Source organism: Hemitrygon akajei, chromosome 13 (genome assembly GCF_048418815.1).
Source record: "Hemitrygon akajei chromosome 13, sHemAka1.3, whole genome shotgun sequence".
Taxonomy (NCBI): Eukaryota; Metazoa; Chordata; class Chondrichthyes; order Myliobatiformes; family Dasyatidae; genus Hemitrygon; species Hemitrygon akajei.
The window spans coordinates 108,899,310-108,922,642 of record NC_133136.1 but is presented as its reverse complement, the minus strand read 5'-3'; the positions used below and the strand labels follow the sequence as shown (position 1 = coordinate 108,922,642).

Sequence of the window (23,333 nt, the reverse complement as noted above, 5' to 3'; positions counted from 1 at the left end):
AATATAGAAGTACAATAATAAAGCTATATAGTTGTGTAGTATTTGAATTTATACTTGTACATTTACAGGATCTAAAACCAAGCAACATAGTGGTAAAGTCAGACTGCACATTAAAAATCCTTGACTTTGGACTGGCAAGGACTGCTGGAACAAGCTTCATGATGACTCCTTATGTAGTAACGCGATATTACAGAGCACCAGAAGTTATTCTGGGAATGGGGTACAAAGAAAATGGTGAGATTTTTACTTAACACTGACATATTTCTCATTGATACCTATTTGTGTCATAGACAGGGCAAATTATTCCATTCTGCATAGTTTGAACTATCTTGTTAGATTGAAAATCTAGTGCATTACTTTTAAATGAATGTTTTCTATTTATTAAAAAAATTAGCTACTTACCAATGATTATGATATGATACAACTGTTTTAACTAAAGCAACCCTTTGAATTCATTAATGTCATCAATAAAGTAACTAAGAGCTGAAAAACAGCATGCACTTGATGGATTAAATCTTGATTCATAGCAAATTCATTTGACCAGTCTCTGTGATCGATAATTATGCAACTCAAAATATAGTTATCTCAACTCAATCCTCTGATTGGCAGCTACTGTATATTCCCTTTTGGGCTGGTTCAGCCAGATGGCTAGGAAGAGTTGCAGGTTACTGAAGAACGAAGTAAATTACCTGGTCAAAGAGTAATCTCTTCTGAAAGTTGTAGTTTAGTATCAAGCCTATATTGCCTTCCTAATTTTTATGCCACCTTTGTTACTTTCCTCTCAGGTTTAATTCACCTTTTTTTTTACAGAAAAAAAGCAGAAAATAAGCTTCAATCTGTTCTTCAAAATTAGGAAATGTGAGAAGTATAGCAATGCAAATAGTCGGGAGGAAATAAATGATCTGAAATTCTGTCCCTTCATCAACAACCTCAGTACTATATCACTCCAGAATATTCATCAGCCATAATAACATCAGCCTACTGTTAGCTAAGAGGTTGATTGTTTCCTATGCCTGCTAATAGTTAGAGCAGAATGAATACCTGAAGCAAGTTGTATCCTGATATTCTTAGTTACCATTCTTGCCAGATACTGGTAATAAATATTTCTTGATAATTTTATATTGTTAAACGTTCTAAAAATGACATGCTTATCCTTTAAAAGATGCATAATAGTGTAATATTTCACCATGGCGACAATTCTTTTGATTTTACCTGCTATTTTCTCTAGAATTATTTTATAATTAATTTAGACCATAAGATCATAAGACATAGTAGTAGAGTAAGACCATTTGACCCCTCAGATTTGCTCCACCATTCCATCATTGCTGAATTATTATCCCTCTCAACCCCATTCTCCTGCTTTATCCCCATAACCTTTGACACCCTGACTAATCAAGAACCTACCAAACTTCGCTTTAAGTGTATCCAATTATTTGGCTTCCACAGTCATCTATGGCAATGAATTTCACAGATTCACCACCCTCTGGCTAAAGAACTTACTCCTCATGACTATTCTGAGCCTCTGGCCCCTGGTCCCAGATTCCTGCACTATAGGAAACATCCTCTCCACACCCACTCTGTCTAGATCTTCCAGTATTTGATAATTTCAATGAGATCCCCCCCCTCAATTTCTATGCCCCAGCAAGTACATGCCCAGAGCAATCAAACACTCCTCATACATTAACTCTTTTATTCCAGGAATCATTCTCGTGCACATCCTCTGGACTCTCTCCAATACCAGCACATCTCAGATAAGGGACCCAAAACTGCTCACAGTACTCTATAAGTGCAGTTTGACCAATGCCTTATAAAGCCTCAGTATTACATCCTTGCTCTTATATTCTAGTCCTCTCGACATAAATGCTGGCATTACATTTACATACCTTACCACTGACTCAACCTGCAAGTTGACCTTAGGGAATCCAGCAAAATGCCTTTGCACTTATGATTTCTGAATTTTCACCCCATTTAAAAAATAATTTATGCCTTTATTCCTTTTACCAAATACTCTTCCCTATACTCCAACTTCTTTGCCTATTCACCAATTCTGTCTAAGTCCTTCTACAGATTCAATAGACAATAGACAATAGGTGCAGAGGTAGACCATTCGGCCCTTGGAGCCTGCACCGTCATTTTGAGATCATGGCTGATCATCTACTATCAATACCCGGTTCCTGCCTTGTCCCCATATCCCTTGATTCCCCTATCCATAAGATACCTATCTAGCTCCTTCTTGAAAGCATCCAGAGAATTGGCCTCCACTGCCTTCCGAGGCAGTGCATTCCAGACCCCCACAACTCTCTGGGAGAAGAAGTTTTTCCTTAACTCTGTCCTAAATGACCTACCCCTTATTCTCAAACCATGCCCTCTGGTACTGGACTCTCCCAGCATCTGGAACATATTTCCTGCCTCTATCTTGTCCAATCCCTTAATAATCTTATATGTTGCAATCAGATCCCCTCTCAATCTCCTTAATTCCAGCGTGTACAAGCCCAGTCTTTCTAACCTCTCTGCGTAAGACAGTCCTGACATCCCAGGAATTAACCTTGTGAATCTACGCTGCACTTCCTCTACAGCCAGGATGTCCTTCCTTAACCCTGGAGACCAAAACTGTACACAATACTCCAGGTGTGGTCTCACCAGGGCCCTGTACAAATGCAAGAGGATTTCCTTGCTCTTGTACTCAATTCCCTTTGTAATAAAGGCCAACATTCCATTAGCCTTCTTCACTGCCTGCTGCACTTGCTCATTCACCTTCAGTGACTGATGAACAAGGACCCCTAGATCTCTTTGCATTTCTCCCTTACCTAACTTTACACTGTTCAGATAATAATCTGCGTTCCTGTTCTTACTCCCAAAGTGGATAACCTCACACTTATTCACATTGAACATCATCTGCCAAGTATCTGCCCACTCACCCAGCCTATCCAAGTCACCCTGAATTCTCCTAACATCCTCATCACATGTCACACTGCCACCCAGCTTAGTATCATCAGCAAACTTGCTGATGTTATTCTCAATGCCTTCATCTAAATCGTTGATGTAAATTGTAAACAGCTGTGGTCCCAATACCGAGCCCTGTGGCACCCCACTAGTCACCACCTGCCATTCCGAGAAACACCCATTCACCGCTACCCTTTGCTTTCTATCCGCCAACCAGTTTTCTATCCAAAGAAATGGCAGACATACTTAATATCTATTTTGTGTCAGTCTTCACTGTGAAAGATACTAACAGAATACCAGAAATTTGAGTGCCAGGGGCAGAAGTGAATGAAGTTGCTACTTCAGCAATTCCCTACTTCCTCAACAGTACCTTTCCTCCACCTATCTTCATATTTTCTGCATACAACCCTCAATTCCATCGTTGAAATTATTGACATATAATGTGGAAAAAAAACACTAGTTACCAGCAGCCAATGAGAAAAGACCCCTTTATTCCCACTCTTTGATTCCTGCATGCCAGCAATCTTCTAATATCTTTCCTGTAAAACCAAGGGCTCTTAGCCTGTTTAGCAGCCTCTTGTGCTTCACCTTGTCAAAAGCCTTCTGAAAGTCAAAGTAAACAACATCCACTGACTCACCTTTGTCTATCCTGCCTGTTATTTTCTTAAAGAATTCTAACAGATTTGTCAGACAAGATTTCCCCTGAAGAAAACCATGCTGACTAGCCTATTTTATCATGTGCTTCCAAGTACCCTGAAGCCTCACCGTTAATAATCGATTCTAGCATCTTCCTAAGCACTCTGATTGGCTGCTGTATATCTTAGGTTGCTAAGTAAGGCTAACTGGCCAATAACTTCCTAAATTTTACCTCCTTCCTTCTTAAAAAAAGGAGTGATATTCGCCATTTTCCAGTTCTCCGGAACCATTCTTGAAAGATCATTCCAGATGCCTCCACAGTCTCTTCAGCTACCTCTTTAAGAACCCTGGCATGTGATCCATCTGGTCCAGGTGACTTATCTACCTTCAGACCTTTCAGCTTCCTAAGCACCTTCTCCTTAGTAATAGCAGCTTCATTCACTTCTGCCCCTGGCACTCGAATTTCTGGTATTCTGTTAGTATCTTTCACAGTGAAGACTGACACAAAATAGATATTAAGTATGTCTGCCATTTCTTTGTCCCCCATTACTTCCTCTTCAGTGTCATTTTCCAGCTGTCCGATATCCACTCTCCTTCTCTTTTACGATTTATATATATGAAAAAACACCTATTGGCACCCTATTTTATATTATTGGCTACCTTACCTTCATATTTCATCTCTTCTCTCTTTATGGTTGTTTTAGTTGCCTTCTGTTGGTTTTTAAAAGCTTCCTAATCCTCTAACTTTCCACTAATTTTTGCTATATTTTATCTGCTCTCTTTCGCATTATGCTGTCTTTGACTTCTGTTGTCAGCCATGGTTGCCTCATCCTCCCTTTAGAATACTACTTCTTCTTCAGGATGTATCTGTCCTATACCTTCTGAATTGCTCCCACAAACATCCACCATTGCTATTCTGCCATCTTCCCTGCTAGTGTCCCTTTCCAATCAACTTTCACCAGCTCCTCTCTTATGCCTCTCCAATTCCCTTTACTCGACTATAATACTGATACATCTGATTTTAGTTTCTGTGTCTCAAACTGCAGGATAAATTATATCACATTATGATCACTGACACCTAAGGGTTCCTTTCTCTTAAGCTCTCTAATCAAATCTGGTTCATTACACAACTCCCAATCCAGAATGCCTTTTCCCTTGTAGACTCAACCCATGCTGCTCTAGAAAGCCATCTCATATGCAGTTAAGGGAAGAATGACAGCCCTTAACTTGGCAGTGGAGTTATCGGGGCACCCGGTGCTTCCATAGCAAGCTATTCTTGTTTTTACGAGGCTGAGTTGCTAGCTCGACGCTCAACCCGACTTGGATTCGAACTCGGGAACCTTCACTCTGGAGTCCGGCGCTGATATTATTGCGCCACCAAGCGGGATTATGCATTTAAGAGCCATGACTTAACTGCAGAGGTCCATGCATGGCTGAGGATGTGACAACTCTCGGAAGCACGAACTGTGCTTTCCCATTCCATCAGGAGCATTCTCAGAGAATATACAGCCACTTTTGTGATACCAGGGACACAAGGCGCATATAGCAGGGAATTCAGAGGATTATAGACTACAAGTGTACCCTGCACATCAGAAACCAGGAGGCCTCATTCCTCCACAGGCTGGATTTCTTTTCGCCTTGTTTGATGCACAGAAGAAAGTGCTGGTGAGGAAGCCACCCCTCTGTCCAGGGGAGCAGACATTCCACCTGGCAGAAGTTGAGCTGTGCAGGACCTTGCCAGAGTCAACCCACACAAAGCTGTGGACCCGAAAAACATACCAGTTCGGTTCTGAAATACCATGCAGCCCAGCTAACTGAGGTGCTGATGGATATATTCGACATCACTCTGTGCCCTCGGTTTTCAAGGCAGCAACCATCATTCCAGTGCCAAAGAAGGGGACAGTAACCTGCCTATCACCCGGTGGCATTACATCAACCATTGTGAAATGCTTTGAGCAGCTTGTCATGGGGCACATTAAAGCCTTACTCCCCCTTACATTGGACCCTTTCCAGTTTGCTTACAACTTAAATCGATTGACTGATGAAGCAATAGCCTCTGCCCTGCACTCTGTCCTGTCCACCTGGAAACTGGATTCTCGTATGTGAAGTTTCTGTTTATTGACTTCAGTTTGGCATTTGACACCATCAGACCCCAGAAACTGGTGAGGAAACTGTCTTCACTGGGTCTCAACACCTCTCTGCAGTTGGATACTGAAAAGGCCACAGTCAGTTTGTGTGAGCAGCAATGTCTCTAGTCCCACTACGCTGAGCACTGGCGCTCCCCAGGGATGTGTGCTCAGCCTGCTGCTGTTCACACTGCTGACACATGACTGTGTCGCAGGATTCAGCTCAAACCATGTCAAGTTTACAGATGGCACAGCATTGGTCAGCCTCATCAACAATGATGATGGGACAAAGTATAGAGAGGAAGTAGAGTGGCTGGTGGATTATTGTGAGAAGAACAACCTAGGTCTAAATGTAGAGAAGACCAAGGAAATCATTCTGGACTTCAGGAAGGTGTAGCTGAACCATATCCCTCTGCAAATGCATGGCTGCTCTGGGAGTTCACATCATGGATGACCTTACCTGGTCCCTTAATATCACTTCCATTTCATAAGGAGATTGAGGCAAGCGAGCTGCCACTTCCCCCACCCCCCATCTTAACTGCGTTTTTCAGGAGCACCATTGAGAGTGTCCGGACAAGTTGCATCTCTGTCCGGTATGGGAGCAGCTGAGCATCGGACAGTAAGTCCCCACAAAGGACTGTGAGAATGTCTGAGAGGATCCCTACCATTCATCGGGGGCATTTATCAGGAGCGCTGCATATGCACGGCCCTTAGTATCATTAAGGATCCCACCCATCCAACCAGCGTCCTCTTTGACTTGGTACCGTCAGATAGGAGACTCTGATGCATTAAACAAGAACGGTCAGGGTGGGAAACAGTTTCTTTCATCAGGCCATTAGGCTTCTGAACTCCCTGCCACATTGCATTTGAAGTTTCACCAGTTAATCATTTCTGTACCTTACAATATTTAATTTATGCACTTTAATTTGTTATTTCTATGTGATTCATATGTAGGTTTTATTCTTATTTTCATAAGTGTTGTGTGTTATGTGCTTTATATCCTGGTTTGGAGAAACGTTGTTCTCTTTGACGGTATATAAATATAGTTAAATGACAATAAACTTGACTGATGTGATTTTGCAAATCCCTTCTCTTGAGATCCCAATTTTCCCAATCTACCTGCATATTCCCAATCTACCTGCCAGTAGTCTCTCCCATCAGAGTCACTTTACCCTCACAGTTTTGTAACTCTATCCACAAGGATTCTACATCTTCTGATCCTATGTCACCTCTGTCTCAGGATTTGTTTTCATGTTTTACCAACAGAGCCGACCCAATCCCTCTGCCTATCTGCCTGTCCTTTTAATTCGATGTGTAATCTTGGACCCCAGCGATGCCCACGGCATCATTCCTGTCAATCTCTAACTGCGCTACAAGATCATCTGCCTTATTCTGTATACTGTGTCCATTAAAACCTAAGTCCTTCATCCTACATTCATCACCCTTTTCGATTTTGCCACCACATCACACATGAACTCATCCCACTGACTGCAATTTTGCCCTGTCCTTACTTAGTCTCACTACATACCGCATCTACCAACTGCCCCATCTACAGCCCTATCCCTCTGGTTCCCACTACAATGCCACATTTTTAGTGATGTGGAGGTTGCTGGCAAGGGCTGCATTTAATGCCCATGTCTAATTGCCTTTGAGGAGCTAATGGTGAGCTGCTGTAGTCCTTCTAATGAAGGTAGTCCCATAGGGTTGTTGTTTAGGCTCAGCAACACTTTATTTCAAAGTCAGAATGGGGTACAACTTGGAAGGGATATGCAACTGGTGCCCAAAGGCCATCTCATTCTTGGTAGAAGTAGTCACGGATTTAGCAGGTGCTGCCAGGGAGTCTAGGTGAGTACTGATGGTGCAGATTGCAGTCAAAGTACCTATATGGTGAACGGAAGGATGCTTAAGGTTGTTGATGGGGTGTCACTGAGAAAGATTGCATTGTATCTTGCTGCAGGCTGAGCATATTCTTACAGGCTTTTGAAAATGTTGGAAAAGCTTTGGAGTGATTCACTGCTGATGGTGTACCAGCCTGGCTTGCATTTGTAGCCACAATATATATCTGGCTGCTCTGCTTCATCCCTTGCTCACTGATGACTCCAGCAGGTGGGGTGTTCAGTAAGGCCATTGAGTGGGATGTTAGACGTTCTCTTGCTGGAGAGAGTCATTTTCTAGCACTTCACAAATGCTACTTGCTATTTATCAATCTGGGTATGAACGTAGCTTCAGAGATTGCCAGTGGGATAGAATAGTGTGCAATCATGGCAAGAACCCTTATTTCTGACGTGGTTGGGTCTTGAACGTGCCCTGAAGAACTCATCCAGTCAACCACCTTGGCTACCACTAACAACTACAAACAGCTTTCCAAAAGCAAACAATGACTTCATTCCTTGGGGTATTTACCCGTAGTGCCTATTTACCATGGTTACTTGACACCACAGACATTCAAATGCTGCCTCGATGTCAAGGATAATCATGCTCACCTTTTCTCTTGAATTCAGTTTTTTTTGTATCAAGATTATGTTGTCGTCTGGAGCTAAGTGGTCCCGGTGAATCTCATAACTGAGGAGATATTATCGTTCAAATTGCCCTGCCGCAGTTTAGGTTGATGTGTAGCGAGTTCATTATTAAAGATGGAATGTTTACTTGTATCATTGCTGTCAAAAAGCTCCCAACCATTTCTTGATGCTCGTAATTTCTCTCAACAGCTGCAGAATATCCTGAAGAGGGAGGGTGAGCTGCCAGAGGCCATAGTGCACTGGCACCAATTACATAGGTAGAAAAGGGGAAGAGGTCCTGCGCAGTGAGTATAGGGAGTTAGGGAAGTGGCTGAAGAGCGGGACTTCAAGGCAGTAGTCTCTGGATTACACCCGATGCCATGTACTAGTCAAGGCGGGAATAGGATGATGGTAGAGCTGACTGACTGGCTGAGGATTTGGTGCAGGGGGCAAGATTTCAGGATTTCCGGATCTTTGGGATCTCTGCTGGGGAAGGTATGACCAGTACAAAAGGATGGGTTACATTTGAGCCCGAGGGTAGGTTTGCTAGAGATGTTGGGGAGGATTTAAGCTAATTTGGCAGGGAGATGGGGATCAGGGTGACAGGGCTGAGGATGGGGCAGTTGGTATACAAGTAGATCCAGTATGTAGTGGGACTCTGAGGAAGAACTGGCAGATGATGGGGCAAACATGAGGAAATCTGCAGATGCTGGAAATTCAAACAACACACACAAAATGCTGGTGGAACACAGCAGGCCAGGCAGCATCTATAAGGAGAAGCACTGTCAACGTTTCAGGCCGAGACCCTTCGTCAGGACTAACTGAAAGGAAAGATACTAAGAGATTTGAAAGTAGTGTGGGGAGGGGGAAATGCGAAATGATAGAAGACCGGAGGCGGTGGGATGAAACTAAGAGATGGAAAAGTGATTGGCAAAAGTGATACGGAGCTGGAGAAGGGAAAGGATCATGGGACGGGAGGCCTCAGGAGAAAGAAAGGGGGAGGGGGGAGCACCAGAGGGAGATGGAGAACAGGCAGACTGATGGGCAGAGAGAGAAAGAAAAAAACAAACAACTAAATATGTCAGGGATGGGGTAAGAAAGGGAGGAGGGGCATTAACAGAAGTTAGAGAAGTCAATGTTCATGCCAGCAGGTTGGAGGCTACCCAGCCGGTATATAAGGTGTTCTTCCTCCAAACTGAGTGTGGCTTCATCTTGACAGTAGAGGAGGCCATGGATAGACATATCAGAATGGGAATGGGATGTGGATTTAAAAAATTAAATACTAATGTAGGTCTTTTGTGAAAGTAAAGTGGCGTAAAGTGAACATTCGTAAAGCAGGGGACACCTGTAATCAGTGATCAACATTCTATTAATTATTATGTAGCATCATGCATTCTGTTGATTATTTTTCTTGTCTGATGATCTAATTAACTGATACTTTGGCAGCATAATGTTTAAATGCAATTTAAACAAATTACCTCAGCCAGCGTTAGGCAACCTGTTTGAAAAACACTTACAGAGGTTTAGGATTATGAGATATCAACTGGCCTACAAACTATTAAATGGGGTTACTAATTCTGGATAATAGTCATTCAGTCCACAGGTTCATATGTGCACCAGATGTTAGGAATTGATGAATAACGGCAGCATTATTTTGGTGATGCAAACACGGACCGTCAGCGGTGTTCTGATGGGCTGGATATCACTTTGCTGCTCTTTGAGCACCGGACACAGTATACCACACCAGCCGACTCACAGGTGAAGTGTCGCCTCACCTGGAAGGACTGTCTGGGGCCCTAAATGGTGGTGAGGGAGGAAGTGTATACTGCATCCGGTGCTCCCGGTGTGGCCTTTTATATGTTGGTGAGACCCGACGTGGACTGGGAGACCGTTTCGCTGAACACCTATGCTCTGTCCGCCAGAGAAAGCAGGATCTGCCAGTGGCCACACATTTTGATTCCACGTCCCATTCCCATTCTGATATGTCTATCCATGGTCTCCTCTACTGTCAAAATGAATCCACACTCAGGCTGGAGGAACAACACCTTATAAACCGTCTGGGTAGCCTCCAACCTGATGGCATGAACATTGACTTCTCTAACTTCCGTTAATGCCCCTCCTCCCCTTCTTACCCCATCCCTGACATATTTAGTTGTTTGTTTTTTTCTCTCTCACTGCCCATCACTCTTTGCCTGTTCTCCATCTCCCTCTGGTGCTCCCCTCCCCCTTTCCTTCTCCCGAGGCCTCCCATCCCATGATCCTTTCCCTTCTCCAGCTCTGTATCCCTTTTGCCAATCACCTTTCCAGCTCTTGGCTTCACCCCACCCCCTCTGGTCTTCTCCTATCATTTTGCATTTCCCCCTCCCCCCAACTACTTTCAAATCTCTTACTATCTTTCCTTTCAGTTAGTCCTGACGAAGGGTCTCGGCCCGAAACGTTGACAGTGCTTCTCCTTATAGATGCTGCCTGGCCTGCTGTGTTCCACCAGCATTTTGTAGATGATGGGGCAACATTGACTTAATGGAATGAATTGAAGTGTAACACGGGGGAAAAAATCAAAAGGGTAATGAAAACAGGGCTAAAGATGTTATGTTCAAATTCACGCAGTATATGGAATAAGGTAGATGATCCTGTAGCACAATTAGAGATTGACAGGTACGATGCTGTGGGTGTCACTGAGTCATGGCTGAAAGAAGATCAGAGTTGGGAGCTGAAAAGCCAAGGATACAGATTGTATCAAAAGGTCAGGCAAGTAGGCAGACAGTGTGGGGAGGCTCTATTGATAAAAAATGAAATCAGATCCTCAGAAAGAGATTACATAGGATTGGAAGATGTAGAATCCTTGTGGGTAGAGTAATGAAAGTGCAAGGGTGAAATGACCCTGATAGGAGATATTTACAGGCCCCCGAACAGTAGCCAGCATGTGGGGTACAAATTACAACAGGAGACAGAAAAGGCATGTAAACAGGCAATGTTAATGATAGTCATGGGGGATTTCAATATGCAGGTAGATTGGGAAAATCAAATTGATGCTAGATCCCAAGAGGTGGAATTTGTAGAATGCCTATGAGGTGGCTTTTTAGAGCAGCTTGTGGTTGAGCCTACTATGGGAAAGGCAATTCTGGATTGGTATTGTGTAATTAACTAGATTTCATAAGGGAACTTATGTTAAAAGAACTTGTGGGAACAGTGATCATACTATGACAGAATTCACCCTGCAGTTTTAAGAGGGAGAAGTTAAAGTTAGATGTATAAATATTATAGTGCAGTAAAGGAAATTACAGAGTCATGAGTGAGGAGCTGGCCAAAGTTTTGCAGGGATAATGGCAGAACAATAATGGTTGGAGTTTCTGGGGGCAATTTCGAAGGCACAGGATAGATACGTCACAAAGAGGAAGAAGTTTTCTAAAGGGAGGATGAGGTAACTAAGGCTGACAAGGGAAGTCAAAGACAGCATAAAAGGGAAGGAGTGCATGTATATAATAGCCAAAAACAGTGGGAAGATGAAGGATTGGGAAGGTTTTAAAAATTAAGAAAAGGCAACTAAAAAAAGCCATAAGGAGAGAAAAAGTAAACTAGTCATTAATATATAAGAGGATACCAGAAGTTTTTGCAAATATTTTAAGAGTCTCCAGTGTGAAGCTGAAAGGTTTGAAGGTAGATAAGGGTGGACCAAATGGTCTGCACTCTAGCGTTGTGAAAGAGTAACTGAAGAGATTGTAGAGGCATTAGTAATGATCTTTCAAGAATCACTAGATTCTTCAATGTTTCCAGGGGACTAGAAAATTGCAAATGTCACTCCACTCTTTAAGGAGGGAGGGAGGCAGAAGAAAGAAAGTTGTAGGCCAGTTAGTATTGCTTCAGTGAATAATACAATGTTGGAGTCCATTATTAATGATGTGATTTCAAAGTACTTGAAGGTACAGTACATGATAAAATGGTTTCCTTGAGGGGTAATCTTGCCTGACAAATCTGTTGAAATTCTGTGAAGAAATAACAGACAGGATTGACAAAGGAGAGTCAGTGAATGCTATTAACTTGGATTTTCAGAAGGCCTTTGACAAAGTGCCACACATGAGGCCACTTAACAAGATAAATACCCATAGTATTACAGGAAAGATACTAGCATAGATCGAAAATTGGCTGACTGGCAGGTGGCAAAAAGTGGGAATAAACAATGTCTTTTTCTGTTGGCTGCTAGTGACTAGTGGTGTTTCACAGAGGTCTGTGTGGGGAACGCTTCTTGTCACTTTATTTGTCAGTGATTTGCATGATGGAATTAATAGCTTCGTGGTCAAGTTTGCAGACGGTACAAAGATACCTGGAGAGGCAGGTAGTATTGAGAATGCAGGGAGTCTGCAAAAGAACTTGTACAGATTAGGAGAGGTACTCGATGGAATTCAGTGCAGGAAAATATATGGTCATGCACTTTGCTAGAAAGAATAAAAGCATAGACTATTTTCTAAATGGGGAGGAAATTCAGAAATTGAGGTGCAAGGGAACTTGGGTGCCTTTATGCAGGATTCCCTAATGGTTAACTTGCAGGTTCAATCAGTGGTAAGGAAAGCATATGCAATAGTAGCATTCATTCTGACAGGACTAGAATACAAGAGCAAGGCTGTTATGTAGAGACTTTATAAGGCATTGGTCAGACCGCACTTGGGTATTGTGAGCAGTTTTGGGTTCCTTGTATAAGAAAAGATGTGCTGGCATTTGAGAGAGTCCAGGGAAGATTCATGGGAATGATTCCAGGAATAAAAGGGTTAACATTTGAGAAGCATTTGATGGCTCTGCAACCCAGATTAAACCAGAGTTGTTCCCTTGGCTTTGATAGTAATGCAGGACTGAGGAATATCCAGGCCTTGAGGATACAAATTGTGGTGGTGGTTGACAATCTTACTGTTTCAGTTTCAGGCGCAAGATGTATTCTAGTTCTGTCCTATTGGCATGGTTGTAGAAATACACAATGAGGTGGAGAGTGCCCTTGATATGAAATCGGGACTTACAGTGCAGCAGTCAGCTTTATCGGTGCTGTCATGGACACACACATAGGTTGGAGAAGACAAGCATTACTGTCCTCGGATGAAATTTCAAACCTGTTGTGTTCATAAGTAAATATGGACTGATTAAACTTTAAGGATGATTATTTTCAGTTATAAATATTCATGTACTGCTGATAGCATGCAGGACTGATTTTCATTTTGTCTTTTAAAACACAAATTACTCCTTTAATAACAAGGAAATCCAATGATACCAGCCCTTACAGTTCAAAATTTAACAATGAATAGAAAAGCATGTACAAAAATAATGAAAGTAAAAATGTGCCAGAACTATCCTGTTATATTAAACACAAAAAAAGGAGTATTTACTGCTTTCTTTACAAGTTCCAGGAGAATTCTCTGCTAATGTACCATCAATGCTGCTGTCAAACTCTATTTTCAGTTCCCAGTCACTGCTTTCTGTTTTACAAAAATACGTACAGTACAAGATTTATACTCCATTAATTAAACCAACATTTTGATTTTGTCTGATTTATATACTTCTACTAATTTTTACATAGAATTTTGATAATTACCTATAGAACTTGGCATATCTCACTGATGGCACTTTTTGCATTGAAATGCCTAACATGGATTAACGTCTTCAAACTTCGTTTTATTTCTATTAGAATTTGGGCATGGAAAGTTGGGTCTAGTTTCAGTGCATTGTCTTCATTAACATCATTTTGTGTACTTTCAGTTTCTAGCATATTGAGGGGATGTGAATTAATTTTTACTTTTATTGATCCTTAATTATGCTTTCCTCATTTATATGATGTTTCTAATTCTAATTTTTTTTTGTGTGTTACAACCATTTTCTGAACTCGTAGTGGATATTTGGTCTGTTGGGTGCATTATGGGAGAAATGGTCCGCCACAAAATTCTTTTTCCAGGAAGGGACTGTATCCTTAACACTGCTTATAGCAGCTGATTTTTTAATGCATTTTAACTCTTTAAATCATATGAGTGAAAATAAACTGTGAGCAACTGTTTTTTTAATTATTCCACATACTTTACATAGTGCATCATTCATGTGATCATTTGATATTAGAATTGCTTCTTTGAAGAAAATGTTTTATATTTGGTGCAGAAATGTGACAAGATATCTCACAATCTTGTTCTTGACTTTCTTGAATAAATGTTGATTCATTATTCTCATTCAGAACTGCTAATAATTTTAAAATGTTTAAGAGTGCTGTCCCTTGAACTTCTGATTAACGAGTTACAGAATAATTCACTAGAGAGATTTTTTTCCTAAATGGATCTTTGGTTTCTGCAAAGCTGCATCATTTTTATAACTTGCATTATTTTTGACCATCAAATTCTTCTAACAAATACATAAAACAATTTCTTGCTTTTCACATCATCTTCCAATGAATGTTTAGTGGAATTTGTAGTGAGCTATTTGAAAAATTGCTAGTTTATTTCAATGGCATTGCTTTCTTATCAGGTATTAGGATAACCCCCATGAAAGAATTGAAGACGTTTTTAAAACTGAGGATTCTAGTTTCAGAAAATTGATTCTGACAGTGATTATTTCCAAGATATTATAATATTTCTGTGCATGAGGTGTTTACATATTGTATTTGATTTTAGCAATTCTATACACTGCTTGGATTTATCGAAGGAAAGAGGAGTACAATGTGTAAATGCTGATCCATGGAAATTATAATATTATTTAGTGCTAGAAATAAATTAACTTAATGAATTATGTTTAGAGTCTGTGAACATCTTTCAAACATTTTAGTTATGTTCCTTTAATAACATACTCTTTGATATGTTGCCCCTTTATTATTCACCCATAATCTCATTTATGTAGTTAACAACTTGGTCTGTGTTTCTTAGGCACAGACTCAGTCACTGTGATAACTTTTTCTTCCACAGATGTGGCTATATCCTGATTCAATTTGCTATGTTTCAAATTATTTCTCTAACATTTTGCCCAGGCTGCTTGGTATGAGTGCCTTGACAACTTAGGGCTGCTCTCTAGGACAAACTCTCCAACCCCACCTCACCTACTGCAACTTTAGACAAGTTTGTGTTCTCAAGCTTCCTGTTTTGATGAAGGGTCCTTGACCCGTAACATTTACTGTTTCTCAGTGATCCTGGAAATCTAAGATGCACCATTAAATACTGGAAATGTTCAACAGGTATAGAAAGATCTGATGAAAAGTTCTCTGTGTGAAATGTTAACTCCCCTGGAATACTACCTGCTCCATTGAATACTTCCAGCATTTTCTGCTCTATTTCTTCAATACCCCTGCTTCTTGATAAGTCCTGAAATGGGGATGTTTATGATTGATTGTTTCACTAATTCTCCTGACTTCTCAAAATGCTTCCAGCATTAGTGAGGTAGAAACTAAGAGTGCGATGGAACATTCTCTAGGCAATTACACGATTATAACTGCAATAAAACTCAAAAGAAGCTCGACATCATCCAGAACAAAGCATTTATTCTCTCCACTCATGGGGCACCATCAGTATCCTATCTCAGCTATGCCTGGTAGCACTCCCACACCTCTATCAGAAGTACATGGGATCACCATTGCAGTTTTCCATCTAAATTGCACACTGATTTACAAATGTTACTCCAATAATTTGTTGCCGCTGGGTCTAAATCCTGGAACTTCTTGCCAAATAGCATTGGTAAAGTGTCTTCAGCAGAAGTACAGCAGCAGTTCACAAAGAAGGCCCACTATTGCCCTCTGACCTTGCTGGTTATGTCCAGATGAATTAAAGACTATCCACATTGAAGCAGCCCATTAGATTACTAGCTCATTCTTAAACATTTCTAATATGCTCCACCAGCAAAAGAAATGCGTAATTTATTTGTACTGCAGAAACATCCCATGCTTTCAGCAGCAACACCTGCCAATTCCATACCTTCTCCCATTTTCCAGGATGCAGGCACGTGGAAACAACACCACCTCAAATTTTGAAGTCAGACGCTATCCAGACGTGCAGAAGCTGGAACTCATTGCCACTACTAACTAGATCCTGGCTTACCACTAACATCTGACAGGTTACCTGCCTAGGCCAAATGCTCACATCCCAGCAAGTTTTGATTTACACAAGGAAAACTGATGCGTTAATTGCACCCATTGGCATTAATAAAAATCACATTTTTAAGTAACTTAATTTGAAAATTCTGTGCCTGTATTATTCAATTATTGATTGTGGTATTTTGAACCCTTTTTCTAACCAACAAATCACATGTATCCTCTTGTCCCAGGCACAGTTTCCACATAGCTAGTAAACAGATATGAACAAATATGCTTGAGAACTGTAGAGAATTATTCTTACAGAAATACTTAATTTTTTCACTCTTCACTGAGGTTATCTGGCTGGCTGTTAGTCTTGAATGACTTCAAATATGCTTTCCAATATGAAATAGCCAATAATTAATAATATGTACAATTGCCAAAACAGGACCAGACCATTTTATATACCTCCAAAGTAGCAGGCTGTTAAATAGGTAGTCAATGTATTCCTGCCGGATTGATAATTGGTACAATTACTGCATCCATTATATTAAAAAGGAAACTGAGAGAGAATGAAAGGTGGAGGCTTCTTTCTGAAATCTAGTTGCAAGTGCTTTTTACTACAGCTTTTAAGTAAGGGAATTTATTATCAGTCACAGATATATCTGATTTGTTGCTATGATATTCCATCATATTCTGTAACAATTGTACCACTCTATGAATTGTCCAGCCAAATCTTTCATTGAGGATTTTGAAATTACCTACTATTCCTATAAACAGTAACTGAATCTTTGACCCTATCAGCAGCATTTCCCCCCACACCACCTCCAGCATGACTATATTATTTTTAATTTAATTATCTGTCTTTTCATCTTTTGTGATGTGACATTTTCAGGTCAGCATTTATTCGTTTCTAATTGCCTGTGAGAACTGTTCTCTTGAACTACTGTAGTAGTGAGCGAGGTCCCACAGTTCCATTGGGTAAAGAGTTTCAGGATATAGACTCAACAATGGTCAAGACCAACAGTGCATTTTCAAATTAGAATATGTGTGATTTGGACAAGAACCCGCTGTTCATAAATCCTTGCTGGCCTTGTCCTTCTTGATGGTACATACTGGAGATTTGGGTTTGCTGCTAGAATTACCTGGCAGGTATCTCTAGTCTATTTTATTTTGCAGATTCTTCAAAAAAACTGTATGGCGGTGCTGGAGGGAAAGAATGTCTACAGTGGTTGATGGTGTATCAGTTGAATGGGCTGCTTTGCCCTAGATGAGGTTGAACTTCTTGAGAGTTGCCCTTATGCAATATTGCACTCACTACTAAGGTTGGGGTCTAAATAGGACAAGATTCCCTCTGAGATGTTGATTCTTGTGTGGCTAAATGTATTTGTTCTGTTTATTGATGCTGTGCCAGTGCGAGGTTTGTTGAGCACCACTCTCAGTATATAACTGTATTTCTTCAATCTTACCTATACTCCTTGAGTTAATGCAAAAACTGTTTTGCCCTCTTGCATGTTAAACCTGATAGATTCCCCAGTTTGTGACTTTCAAAGTTGACCAGTTTGACTTAGCTCCTGAATCAAGAGACTCATGCAACTTTGGATGGATGTGGTAAGGGACCAATGTGTATCCCTTGAATCACCCCTCTCGCTCTGTCCATTGCTTCCATTTACTCCTCCTTCTTTTCCAGGCTTACCCTTCATCCAATGCTCCTTTAAATTTAAGCTGGCATCTCTAACTTGCAATTTTTGAAAAGGTTCTGGTTGTGTTTTGTTCACGGGCCAGGCAATTAACCCAGGAAGTATCTTATATTATAACAGATTAAGATTTCCTCAGTATATTGACACTTTGTTGATGTACTGGGGAAAAATCTGTCATTTGTACAATAACCCTTAACACATTTGATTTACTGGTTCTGTTTATGCACTATAACTTGACAAAAAAAAATAAGAACAGTCAAAAACATTGCCTACACGTAGATTACACTCCCGCCATTTTTAACTAAAGAACTTAAGTTTTAAATGGCACCTTTCGCATTCTGTCTCTGGACATGGGTATCATGGAGATGGGTGTCACCAGGTCACTCTATCCAAGAATCACCTTTGAAAATACACTTGTTACAATATCTAAAGTGTCCCAATAGTTGAAGCAACCTTTGTTCCCAAACGTGACGTGTTCAAGACATTCCAAGGTACTTTACAGCAATGAATCATACTGCTGGGTAGTTAATTATGCAATGTAGGGAATGCAGCAATGAATTTCCAGACTGGAAGAATCTACAGGCCATAAATAGAAGCGATTCTGCAAATGCTGGTAATCTTCAGCAACATACACAAAGTGCTGGAGGAACTCAGCAAGTCAGGAAGCATTAGCGGAGCAAAATAAACAATCAGCCTGACATCAACTCCCATTGCCGGTGCCTGGCTTGCTGAGTTCCTCCAACGTTTTGTGTGTGTGTGTTGTTGCTTAGGAGTCTACACGTAGCAGTGACGAGATAATCTGTCTTAATGATGTTGATTGAAAGATAAATATGATGACTATTTCTGATCATCTTCAAATAATTCCATGAGGCTATTTGTGGCCCCCTGAGAAGGTCTTGGCTTAACTTTTCATCTAAAGTTCAGCATCCATGAGTTTCTAACCCTATCTCTGTACTTTCTATGACGAGTCAGCCTCATTTCCAGAGAGGCACTTAACCTGATAGTCTTCTGATTCAAGAGGTAATGTGCTATCTCTGAACCACAAATGGCTCAGATTATCAGTCTGTTTTTAAGTCGACTCAGCTAAAAAAGAGTCAGGTGAAATATTTCATTCAACAACAAAATGTGGTTTTCAAATCAGAGAGATATACCTGAATTACAAATGTAGAATATTTTCTTATAAGGATGTGTTTTAGTGATCTGCACTTACAAGATCCCCACTAAGTTATAGAAATAATGATGGAAAGGCTTAGCAAGTCAGGCAACATTTGTGGAGGGAGATGGTTGATGGTTTTTCATCAAGGCAAGGGGAATGCAGAAAACAATCATATATTGAGTTACAAAGTTTAGGAATTAACTGTGATTGGGTTTGAGACCAATGAGACTAAATGATAGAAGTGATGGTGGTGGTGCTGACAGAGGATGTTGAAGTATTGTCAATACATCCACTCTGTCTGAAGAAGAGATCATACCTTGTTCAATTTCACTGTGTCTGTTTCCTTTGTGTTTCTGATAAAGCATTGACCCTCCTCGACACAAACCAAATATGTAATTTATATCATTTATTCCCTCTTGGTTTCTACCCTGTCTTAGAATGTTCCTTTGTTCCTAAATTTTTTTTAAAAAAATATAGCCTTGTCACATATACATCAAAACATACACTGTTTTGACATACATTGCCTTGTTTGCATCAATGACCAACACAGCCTGTAAGTGTTGCTGTGCTTCCGGTGCCAACATAGCAGGGCAACAGCTTGCCAACCCTAACCTATGCAGTTTTTTGAGATGTGGCAAGAAACCCCTCCACCAGAGCACCCGGAGAAACCCTTGTGGTTATACGAGGAGTAAACACAAACTCCTTTCAGACAGTAACAGGAAGTGCACCCGCTTGGTGATCACTGATGCTACAAAGCATTGCCCTAATCGCTATGCTGTCAGTGCATTCAGCTCTTCTGAAAATACATCTGAACTTTTCTAATTCTTATGTAAAGTCATTCACCTGAGGTGTTAATTCTGTTTTACGCTTCAAAGAAGCTACCTGACCTGCTGAGTAATTCCACCATTTTCTGTTTTTATTACAGTCAGATGCAATTTGACCTGAAGTAGGTGGGGATATTTTCACCCTTTGCAGTATGGGAGGTAATCAGGCTGAGTAGATAAACTGCCCAGTAAAAGTTCCATCTAAAACTACCCAGTATGTCCTGGGTCGGACCCTCTGGTGCCCTATATACTTCTTATGCCTTTTCTAAACATTAATCTCTAAAAAATGGTCGTTATGACACTTAACTGTTGACATAGGAGCTTTCCAGATGGTGTTGATACAAAGGCGACTGCCCCAGGAGCTATTGTTTTTTTTTAGTAGTACATTCACTTAACGGAGAATTGTAGGGATACAACAGAAAACAATAGCTGAATAGAATCCTCCAATGCTCAACACTTTAATCACTATATTCACAAGCATGAAAAGCATCGAATGCTTATTTGAGAATATTGTGTAGGGTAGACTGAGATCTGAATAGCTATTGCATCCATTCTGTTTCATTAATCAGGAAAAATGGCTTTCCAAAAGAAAACAAAGTTTTCTTATTTATCTTCAGTTTACAAATGAACCATATTTGCCCGATTACAATATTTTATTGCAAGCAAGAGAAAATCTGCAGATGCTAGAAATCCAAGCAACACACACAAAATGCTGGAGGAACTCAGCAGGCCAGGCAGCATCAATGGGAAATAAGTTTTGGGCCGAAACCCTTCAGGACTGGAGAGAAATGCTGAGGAGTAGAGTTAAAAGGTGAGGTAGGGGAGGGAGAAACAGAAGGTGATGGGTGAAACCAGGAGGTGAAGTGTTGAAGCTGGGAAGTTGATTGGTGAAAGAGATACAGGGCTGGAGAAGGGGGAATCTGATAGGAGAGGACAGAAGGCCATGGGAGAAAGAAAAGGGGGAGGAGCACCAGAGGGAGGCGATGGACAAGCAAGGAGATAAAGTGAGAGAAGGAAGAGAGGGAAAAGGAGATGGGGAATGGTGAAAAGGGGGGTGGCGGGGGGGAGTCATTACTGGAAGTTCGCAAAATCGATGTTCATACCAGCAGGTTGGAGACTGCCCAGATGGAATATAAGGTGTTATTCTTCCAACCTGAGTTTGAGCTCATCTGCCAGAAAAAGGCGGGATCTCTCAGTAGCCACCCATTTTAATTCCACTTCCCATTCCCATTCTGATATGTCAGTCCATGGTCTCCTCTACTGTCATGATGAGGCCACACTTAGGTTGGAGAAACAACACCTTATATTTCATTTGGGTAGCCTTCAACCTGCTTGTATGAACATCGATTTCTCAAACTTCCAGTAATGCCCCATCCCCGTTTCCCTCTCTCACTTTATCTCCTTGCCTGCTCATCGCCTCCTTCTGGTGCTCCTCCCCTCTTTCTTCCATGGCCTTCTGTCCTCTCCTATTAGATTCCCCCCTTCTCCTGCCGTGTATCTCTTTTACCAATCAACTTTCCAGCTCTTTACTTCACCCTTTCCCCTCCTCATTTCACCTATCATCTGGTGTTTCTCCCTCCCCACCCCCCACCTTCTAACTTTGACTCGTCGTCTTTTTTTCTGCAGTCCTGCTGAAGGGTCTCGGCCCAAACCGTCGATTGTACTCTTTTCCATAGATGCTGCCTGGCCTGCTAAGTTCCTCCAGCATTTTATCTATTTTTATTGCTGTACTTTCCTCAACATTTATTATTTCTTGTAAAAGTGTTGTTTCCCATTTTGTCATTAATGCAATATCTTGATATGTTTTAAAATGTTGAGTCCATTTAATGGAGAAAATTCTGAACACTAATTTTATTGGCATATGTTGCCAACCACACAAGCCATACTGTGCCTTTAAGTTTTGAACACCAGAGGGCAGCTGCAGACAGACAAAGAAATACAGTCTCTGGATTTCCAGCATCTGCAGACTTTCTCATGTGAATGTGATACTCCCATTGATTCTCAGGGCTTATTGATTAATACTGTTTATTCATCTTTCAACTCATGCTGGTTAGAGTTTACCAGTCAGAAATGACTCGAAAATCTGTAGAACTGAAAATATTTTCAGTTCTACAGTCGAAAACACTTCATTTACAGCTAGCTCAGAATATTTTGGAAGTTTGGTTATAATATTGGTTGAATTTAAGGGCTGAACAGTACAGGTGTCATTGAAATTGAGTTATAAAAATGTTTAGACTAGGCTAAACCAGGGATTCCCCATCTTTTTTATGCCATGGACCAATACTATTAAGCAAGGACTCCATAGAGCCCAGGTTGAAGACCACTGGGCTTAAAGGTGTCATAACCTTAGAGGTGTGGATCATAGGAGCACAAAGGGTTGGTCAGCATGGAAACCAGCTCTTCACTCCATCTTATTCTTGATGACCATGGTTCCTTTCTGAGCTAGGCCCATTGGGCAGATATCTGTCAATACCGTTCCCATCCATGAACCTGTCCAAATATCACTTAAACTTTGTAATTGTACCTGCTTCCCCTACTCCCGCTGACAGCTCATTCCATATACTGACCACCTTCTGTGTGAAAAACATGCCAGTCAGGTCCCTTTTCCATCTTTCCCCTCTCACCTTAAACTTTTGTAGCTAGTTTTAGATTCGCCATCCCAGTAAGAGAGTCTGACCGTCGTGGGAACATCTTTTCTGCACCCGTCTAAGTTAATCATGCCCTTCCTATAGTTTGTTGGCTAGAACTGCACCTGATATTCCAAGTGTAGACTCACCTTCATTTTGAACATCCCAAATCTTGTACTCAGTGCACGGTCTTCCGATGAAACCATCTCCTTTACCAATTTGACTACCTGTGTTACATTTTCAAAGAAGTACATACTTGTACCCTGAGATCTCTCTGTTTTACAGCACTGCTGAGGGCCCTGTCATTCATCGTGTATGCTCTGCCCTGGTTTTAGTTGCAAATTGCATCACTGCCTTTGTCTGGTTTAAATTCCATCTGCTATTCCTTTGCCTACTTTCATAGTTGATCTGGATCTGTTGTAACCATAGATAACATTCTTCACTGTCCAAAGCACTGTGACTTTTGGCGCCATCTGCAAACTCACTGGTCATTCCACCTACAGTCTCATCCAGATCATTAATATATATGACAAGCAAGAAACAATAGGGGTCGCTACTGTACATCACTGGTTGCAAGCGTCCAATCCTCCTCTACCATCCTCTGACTCCTACCACGAAGACAAATTTGTTTCCAATTGGCTAGTTCATTCAGGATCCCATGTGATCTTATCTTCCAGCCCTTTCTATCCTGTGGTATCTTGTCAAAATCTTGCTGAAGTCCATATGAACAATGTCTTCCTCCCTGCCCTTACCAATCTTTCATCTTATTTAGATAGAGCACTAGCATTAGTTACTCTCTTAAG

At 41.0% G+C, this 23,333-nt stretch overlaps 1 protein-coding gene across 17 annotated transcripts in view; it reads left to right on the top strand.

Annotated features, from left to right (window-relative positions):
* The window catches only part of LOC140738120 (mitogen-activated protein kinase 10), a 272,553-nt gene that overhangs the window by 186,355 nt on the left and 62,865 nt on the right, over positions 1–23,333 (top strand). For 15 of the 17 annotated variants that reach the window (XM_073065257.1, XM_073065255.1, XM_073065265.1 and 12 more), the window contains 2 exons: positions 69–234; positions 14,073–14,144. In XM_073065257.1, coding sequence (XP_072921358.1) covers positions 69–234; positions 14,073–14,144 — 238 coding nt within the window. The remainder of the gene's footprint in view (positions 1–68; positions 235–14,072; positions 14,145–23,333) is intronic. The other 2 variants (XM_073065258.1, XM_073065256.1) reach the window with 1 other exon arrangement.